At 33.5% G+C, this 8,904-nt stretch overlaps 1 protein-coding gene across 1 annotated transcript; it reads left to right on the forward strand.

The window, feature by feature from the left end:
• Window positions 1–890: 890 nt before the first annotated feature.
• LOC111992509 (probable apyrase 7) lies at window positions 891–6,339 on the forward strand. Its single transcript, XM_024024380.2, has 4 exons — window positions 891–1,179; window positions 1,347–3,445; window positions 4,828–5,152; window positions 5,897–6,339. The coding sequence occupies exons 2-3, from the start codon at window positions 1,435–1,437 to the stop codon at window positions 5,127–5,129; spliced, it is 2,313 nt and encodes a 770-aa protein (XP_023880148.1). The 5' UTR covers window positions 891–1,179; window positions 1,347–1,434; the 3' UTR covers window positions 5,130–5,152; window positions 5,897–6,339.
• The last annotated feature ends 2,565 nt before the right edge of the window (window positions 6,340–8,904 follow it).

Genomic DNA, 8,904 nt, shown 5'->3' on the forward strand with positions numbered 1-8,904 from the left:
TAAAAAATGCTACTGTATTTTTTTTTTCCTAAAATTTTTCTAGGTTCAATTTTTGTCCCTGAAATTTAAATATATTTGTAGTTTCATCCATAAAATAGGGGACAGTTACATAAAAGTCTCCAAAGTTTATATATTATTTTAGATTGGATTTCAAAATTTTAATTTTGGCCATTAGAATCCCAAACTTATGAAGCAATTGTTTCAATTTGAAACCCAAAATCCATCCCGGTCATTAAATATTGTTATTTTATGTAATAACTAAATAGAGAAAAATGGAAGATTGTTCGTAAAACTTTGTGTTTCACTAGGGTAATCAACTTCAATTTCTCTTAAAAAAAAGTATAAAAAACTTCAATTTTTGGGAATCACGTTCTCACTTTATGCCAAACTTTTTCTCTTTACTTTCTTTATTCAATAGTTATCAAAACTTATTTATGCATAAACTTTAAGTAAAACACATTGTTTAATTAATAATTTCCCACCTTTGGCCACTTCGTTACTGCCCAAAATAACCCAAAAAAAAAATAAATGAATGTAGATAGAATAGAAGTAAATTTTAAATTGAAATGTGTCCATAAATTTGGGACTTTAGACATAATCATAAACAGAAAATAGAATTTATAACTTTTACATAATTGTTTTCAAATATTTAAATATATCAACCATATTATTTTGTTTAGTTCATCTATTAAATTTATTTTAGATGATGTGTTACATTAACATTCAGAAATTCCATTATATTTAAATTATATATAATTTATAAATAAAGGGAACAGAATAGTATATGAGGAAAATATGGGGATTGGAAAGAAATAGATAGATAATAAAAAAAAAAACGTAAATAGAAAGTAGAAACGGAACGGTTCCAAGTAAGTACTAAAGGAATTTACAAATGAGGGTCTTTTCTTTCTTTCAGAATTCTCTTGCTGTCAAAAAAGACCGTTTCATGTCAGACTCATTGTTTGTTGGATCTGAATCTCTCTCTCTCTCTCTCTCTCTCTCTCTCTCTAAACAAACACATACAAATACCCAAAAATCATATTCTTACAACAACTTACCTACTCATTACAACTTAGTACTTACAAAGAAGACGATGAATCAAGAGTTTTTTTGTAATTCCCACAACACAACAAATTGTTAATCAAAGCAAAGAATGAAGACCCATTTTCCTCCACCCAGGTAACCCTAATCTTTTTTTTTTTTTGGAAAATTATTTCAATTTAGTTATTATAATTTCTGATCTGTTTTTGGGTTTTGCTTTTTTATCATTTCTTTCACTCTCTGATCTTTACTTTTGTGTTTGTTAATATTTTTAATTTGTGGGTGTTTTATTTATATTTGATCAGGATTGTAGAAAATGTGTGTTGCAATTACAAATACAAACCATAGACCAAGAAGTTAAGGAAAGAAAGAAACCTCAAAAAACAATTTAAGATGTTTGCAAGAATTGCTGATGTTGTCACAAGTCGTTTGTCGGGGCAACAGTCATCATCATCATCGATGGCAGCACCCGCGTCTTCTTCTCCTTCTTCTTCTTCTTCTTCGTCGAGTAGTGTTGCCTATATGTATGCTCAGATGCCTTATAGTAATAACAAGAACAACCTCAGATTATCGTCGTCTCTCCAGGATTTAACAGCTTATCGTCCGCTTGATAATGATGTCGCCATTGCGAATGTTGATAATAGGGCTGCTGCTGCCCATGTAAAGTTTCCCCATTTGTTGCATAGAGACAATGCTGCTGTCTCGAGTTTTTCAAAGGAGAGGGGAGTGGGAGGAGGAACCCTGTCCAAGCGTAGCAAGTTTTTGCGGCTTTTCATGCTCATGTTGTGCTTAGTCTTGTTGGGTGTTTTAATTTATATGATTTCTGTTTATGTTTATTCGTATTGGTCTCGAGGGGAATCGAAGTTTTATGTTGTGCTCGATTGTGGAAGTACTGGAACTAGAGTTTATGTGTATCAGGCATCTTTTGATCACAACAATGCAGGCACGCTTCCTATTGCTTTGAAATCGTTTACGGAAGGCATTCGTAAGAAGCCTAGCTCGCAGATTGGACGGGCTTACGATAGAATGGAGACTGAGCCTGGGTTTCATAAGTTAGTGCACAATGTGACTGGCTTGAAAGGTGCAATTAAACCGCTTATTCGGTGGGCAGAGAAGCAAATCCCCAGGAATGCACATAAGTCCACCTCTCTCTTCCTTTATGCTACAGCAGGGGTTCGCAGGCTGCCCAAAGCTGATTCAGAATGGCTTCTAGACAATGCACGGTCCATACTGAAAACTTCACCCTTCCGGTGTGAGAAAAACTGTGTTAAAATTATCAGTGGGGCAGAGGAGGCTTATTTTGGATGGATAGCACTTAATCATCGCACGGGTATGTTAGGGGTCACGCCAAAAAAGCCAACATTTGGTGCACTAGACTTGGGCGGCTCATCGTTGCAGGTTACGTATGAGAGCAAGGGACCTGTACATGATGAGACTAGCTTAAAACTTAGAATAGGAGCTGTTAATCATCATCTCACTGCCTATTCTCTTGCGGGTTATGGTTTGAATGATGCATTTGACAAGTCTGTGGTTCAACTTTTTAAGAGGCTTCCAGAAGTCACTAAGGGAGATCTAGTTAACAAGAAAATAGAACTAAAGCATCCTTGCTTGCATTCTGGGTACAAGGAACAATACATCTGCTCTCAGTGTGCTTCGCATTACAAGGAAACCGGGAGCCCTGTGATTGCAGGGAAAAATTTGGGTAAAGGAGGAAAGTCAGGCATTGCCGTGCAACTTGTTGGAGCTCCGAACTGGGGGGAATGTAGTGAGCTGGCAAAAGGTGCTGTTAATTTGTCTGAATGGTCAAATAAAAATCCAGGCATTGACTGCCATTTGCAGCCTTGTGCTCTTCCTGATAGTTTTCCTCGCCCTTATGGTGAGTTCTATGCAATGTCTGGCTTTTTTGTGGTGTATCGGTTTTTTAATTTGACTTCAGAAGCCACTCTTGATGATGTTTTGGAAAAGGGTCGGGAGTTCTGTGAAAAGACCTGGGAAGTTGCAAGAAAAAGTGTTGCACCTCAGCCCTTCATTGAACAGTACTGCTTTAGGGCTCCGTATATTGTGTCACTGTTAAGAGAGGGCTTGCACATTGCAGATAGAAAAATTATTATTGGTTCTGGAAGTATTACTTGGACTCTTGGAGTTGCCCTGTTGGAAGCTGGCAAGGCATTTTCATCAAGAATGCGGCTACGTAGTTATGAGATATTTCAAGTGAAGATAAACCCGATAATTCTTATTGCCATTGTGTTTATTTCATTGGTTCTCCTAGTTTGTGCGTTATCATGTGTTGGCAATTGGATGCCAAGATTTTCCCGGAGGTCATATCTCCCACTTTTCAGGCATAATAGTGCATCGAATATTTCATCTCCTTTCGGATTCCAGCGTTGGAGTCCCATCAGTTCTGGTAAGCTCCTCTACAAGATTTTTGATCTGCGCATAGTTCTGTAATGTTTTAAAATTAATACTGTTTTATATGTCCTGCACATTTTGAAGTATGTCTTATTCTTTATGACTATTGATTTCAATTGTTGTTTTTTGCTTTGGATGAGAAAAGTTACGTTCTAACTCTCCAGCTTTTGGTAATCTTTCCGTTGGAATAATCTATTTGTACTTGACACTATGGACAATGTCATGGCACAATCAATTTGATGTAAGATGACAACTACGTGAAAGGATTTAGAGGTTGCTCAAATTATTTTAAAACTTGTGCATGTCTCAAGATTCATTATGAAAGAAATCTTTTAGGCATGGATAATTGTAAGAGTATAACTTGTTGGTTACATCATTTTGTTCTAACTTTCGAGTGTATGCTAATATGACAAACTATTTTGATCTGATAGTATCTCTTGGATACAAAGATCATCCCAACTCCTTAGAGAAAATTTTTACTTATTAAAAAAAAAAAGAACTCCCTAGAGAAATTTAAACAAGAATATGGTTAAGATATTAATTTTATGCTTATATAATTCTGCATCAAACAGGACACTGTAAGCTTTTGCATGAAATAGGATTTTCTTTCTTCTATTTTTTTATTGGGTGGCCTACTATCCCTTCAAATTTCTTTGCACTCTGCTGGTCATGGATGAAAATTTATATTTGATTGTTCACATTTTGAGGGAAAATCAGGGAAAAGCCCAGCTTTGTAATATTGAGTTTTAATTGATTTAAAGTTTCTGCTAGATTGCGATGCAATTCTATTGATCAACTAGCTATGTGTGCAGTTACCTTATGGGGAGAGGCTATTCTGAAACTTGATACATTAATTTTATGCTGAAATTGGCACCAAGTATTTGACAAACATGATTATATATTTTAATGGACGAACTGTGCTTGCCATTTTTACATGACTGTTTAAGAATTTATTGGAAACATGAGAAATTAAGGGCTGTCCAAGAAGAATATTCATGGTGAAATGATTGCACACATTACATATGTTTACTTGCAAGGGAGGATAAAACGAAATTTGAAAGCTAGGCTCAGTATAGTTTCCTGGTTTTGAAGTCTTCGCTATCTTTTTCCATTTAACATTTAGTTTTTTACTTTCTTAACTCTTCCGACTGGCCTAACCTTGTTATACATTTCTGCAAAGCATTGTTAAGCATACTTAATTATGGTCTTGCTCTATATTTTTTTTATGCAGGCTTCTTTTCATTTCCATGGATTTTATTTTCAGTTGATTTGGCCATTCATCTTTGACAGTTTTTAACTATTTATTTTATTGTTATGTTGTGTTCTTGTAGATTATTTACCTCTTATTTATTTTATTGTTATGTTGTGTTCTTGTAGATGGAAGAAAGATGCCGCTGAGTCCAACAGCCCAAGAAAGACCATTTGGCTTTGGACACGGTCTCAGTGGCAGTGGCGGCGGCAGCAGCAGCAGCATCCAGCTCATAGATTCCTCCTTGTACTCATCAAGTAGCAGTGTTTTACATAGTTACTCCTCAAGTAATTTGGGCCAGATTGATGGTAGTATCATGGCTTCCTTCCGGCCCCCTCACAGAAGTCAGATGCATCTTCAAAGTCGGAGATCACAATCTCGAGAAGACCTTAATTCTTCTCTAGCGGAAGCACACATGGTGAAGGTCTAGGGCATGCATATCCAGAAATTCTGGTATGGTCACTTAAATTTTTTTCATTCTCAAATTACATTTCTTTTAATAGAAACCAGTTGATCAAAACCTCCTTAGAAAGTCTTGCTTTACCTATTTAATTATAGCCATTCTTTTGTACCATATAAAAAAACCCATTTCAGCTGAGAATTAGTTTGACACAGGTATTTTCTTTTGTTACATGCTTTTCTCTAACATGCTCGCTATGTCAAGAGCCTTGTAAGTCAATTGACACTTCTTGCTGTTTCCAACGGAGATGTTTAGGGTCCAAATCTCCCCTCCTCCATTATAACTATCCAAAGAAAAAAAAAATGCCCGAAATATATAATAAATGAAATGGTCTGCTTGAACCTCTCATCTAGTAATAAATTGCTCGTGTATGAGAAACATATCTATTAGCTCAGTCATATCAATTAAAAGAGAGCTTCCAAAATGAAACTCACTGTCCAAGGTTTAAAAAATTCCATTTTCAACTCACACCATGAATGTTGCTTCAGGTGCATCCAGATATTTTTTAATTTTTTTTTATAAATGAAGATAGTGCCTCTCATAAACCTTAACTCACAAAAGAAAATTAAATTTAATTTCTTTAATGGGTTAATTCATCTTGAATTCTTGATCCTGTAAGCATTTCCTTGTGTGTGTGTGTGTGTGTGTGTATTCTACATGCTACAAGCATGTAGAGGATTTTTCCAAGGATTATTGTAGGGCTAATGATGTGCTGGTCTGATCACTGACTCCAACAGATTCTGCTCAGCAGAGATTTTGGCACTCATTAATCAGATATTCTTTCACAAATTACCCAGTTTAAACAAGCTAGCTCTTTGGGATTCTGGGTCATGGTTTTCACTCACTCCATGTTGTGCCACTCCTGTCAGTTAAGTTTTTGAAGCCCCTCCAAATCCAATTGTATTAACCTTCGATCAGGGAAAGCCATTGACAATTATTGGGTGAAACATTTGTCTGATGGGACCAAAGATGAATGGTTTTATTCCTCATATCATGGTAGACTAGACTCAAGTTAGCTGTCACTTGCTAGTTGCTAGTACTTCTCCCCTTCTTTGATTGAAGAGATGAATCCTGGGGAGTAATCATAAAATGATACACAAATCACTTCTTATACATGAAATATATGTACATTGTTCAATTTCATTACAATGCAGGTTCTTCCTAATCTTTTCTTGGAGAAGTAAGTATTTATCCAAAAGATAATTAATCATATTACAATTTCTCTTCTTGTACTCTCTTTGGGCTAAATGTAGTTATCCAAAAGATAATTTAAAAAAAAAAAAAAAGACTAAAATACACTTTTGACCCTTAAAATTTGGGGTGGTTTTCACTTTGGTCTTTAATGTTTCAAATTTTTTATCATTAGCCCTTCATTTTTGATTTGTTTTTATATTGGCTGCTTGTGTTTAAAAGTTTTCATTTTGGTCCTACGTGTTTTGTTTAATTTTTTTGTTTGACCTTTTTCGTTTCAAAATTTTTATTTTTATGTAGAGCTAGAATGAAGGGTCAATGAAAATTTTAAGGGCCAAAAGTGTTCCTTAGTTATATATGTATATATTATTTTTACTGCTAGAACCATGTGCAGGCTTTATTTGCTTTTAGTTAAGGTTTTGGCATCCAGGATGCTAATGCTCTGAGTATGTCATATTAAGGACTCAATATTGGTTCAGCAAAAAAAAAAAAAGGACTCAATATTGGTTAACATAATATTGGTACATATTATGCAAAGCCCATTTGTGCAATTTGTACAAAAGGAGGTTAAACGACTGTGAAATTTACTACAAAGTACAAATCCAACGGCTAACCACACGAGTTTGGGTGATAGCTTTACCATTTTGTCTTGGGTACCAATGGAAATAGAACTACATCAGCTATAAACAATAGGGTACATACAGAGTGTTTGAGCAATCAAACTCTAATGCTCTTAGAACATGTTCTGGAGGAGTTAAATAAAGATGTGCTGTACTGGAAACAAAATACAGTAAAGCTACTAACACAATGTTTTACATAACAAATTTTACGATTGTTAAATTGGTTCAGTTGTGAGCGGTGGACACAACTTAACGTTCAAGGATCCACCAATATTTTTCCTGTCATAGTTGATTAACTCAGCAATTATAAAATTTATTGTGGAAAGAGTTGTCCGTAGGAAAAAAAAAAAGAAAAGAAAAGAAGAAGCTTAATAGTTAAAAGGGATTCGGTTTCAATAATCTATAAACAGGTGACACCCCCACATCCAAGGCCAACGGATTAACTCTTTTATATATATATATATATATAATTTTTTTTTTTTTTTTAAATTCAGCTGTTAAAGCTGGTAACCCCCTCCTCCTGCCAAACTCAGACTTCCTATCACTGAAAAGGAGTGATTCAATATATATATATATATATATATTTTTTTTTTAGAGTTTTAATTTATAGCGTCTGCTTCTGATGATAACTTTTTTTCATTAGATCAAGATATCAATAGATTTTTAGTATAGATAAGAATTGAATTTTAGATCTTTTATTCAACTATAAAATTTTTTACTAATAATAATCCAATTAAAGGAATAGAATTTTGTGTTCTTTCGTCTCCCAGGATTATGCAACAAGGAATAGAATTTTGTGAGGCACACTTGGACTTTGAGTAGTTAGGTTTGGTGGGTTATTTTTTAAAAGTAAGACTTAGATACCATACTTAAGTGCTGTTCATTAAGTTCTTTTTATAAGATTTTGCTATGTGAATTTTTTTTCATGGAATAGAAGTGTATTTTTTAGTTAAGTAGACACATGACTGAATATTAAGAGGAGAACCTAAGGAATAGCACCTAAGGTACTGTACCTAAGTTTTATTAAGTCTGCATTTTCTCTTTTCTTACAAATTAGTTGTGTCGATCATTTTTCATCAACTTGTGCTGCATTCTTGGTGTTTATGGATCCCCACAACTATGTATTCGACTCTCTTTTTTATGGACAAAGTTTAGTTACAAAATCAATTATAGCCTTAGGTTACAAACTCACTCAATATCTTTTTATTAGAGGTGAATTTTGACAAATCCATCATTGGATTACATCTTCTTCTTATATCCTCCATATTTGCAAAATTTCAAGAAAATTAAAGATCAATAGATATGTCATTAATAAATTTTTAAATTGCAAGTTTTTGTAATTTAAAATTATGCATAAAATATAAGATTATAGATTATATAGTAAATAATATCTGATTGACACAAAAATTGTCATGTGTATTAAGAGTGTAAAGAACATATAATTCAACGGTTAGATTTTCAAAATATGCAGTAATATTTATTTTATTGAGTGAGTTTGTAGCATAAAGTTACAACCAATTTTGTAACTAAACTTTGTCATTTTTTTATATATATTATGATTAGTATTTTTACACTGATTTTTATCTACTGTATGGAATTGTTTGTCTTTTAAGAATTATAAATAACTTTTTGACATAGCTTGATGTCCTCATAAACCATTTCTTTTTAAAAAAATACTGATTTACTTTGTGTATTTGTTAATGTTAAACTATTACATTTTAGAAAATTTAACCCAATTCATTGCGAAAAATACACTTGAGATTGTAGTTATAAACCAAAGAATATTTGACGAAGAATATATAACTCTTATAAAATTGATAAGAATAAATGAAACAGAAGATTTCATATTTTCGAAAATTTTATAAAATTCCTAATAAAACCCACTACAGATAGTATATAGACAGTCCGGCCTCTTGATTCTCATGTATCCCATA

This window comes from Quercus suber, unplaced genomic scaffold (genome assembly GCF_002906115.3).
Source record: "Quercus suber isolate HL8 unplaced genomic scaffold, Cork oak 2.0 scaffold_789, whole genome shotgun sequence".
Taxonomy (NCBI): domain Eukaryota; kingdom Viridiplantae; phylum Streptophyta; class Magnoliopsida; order Fagales; family Fagaceae; genus Quercus; species Quercus suber.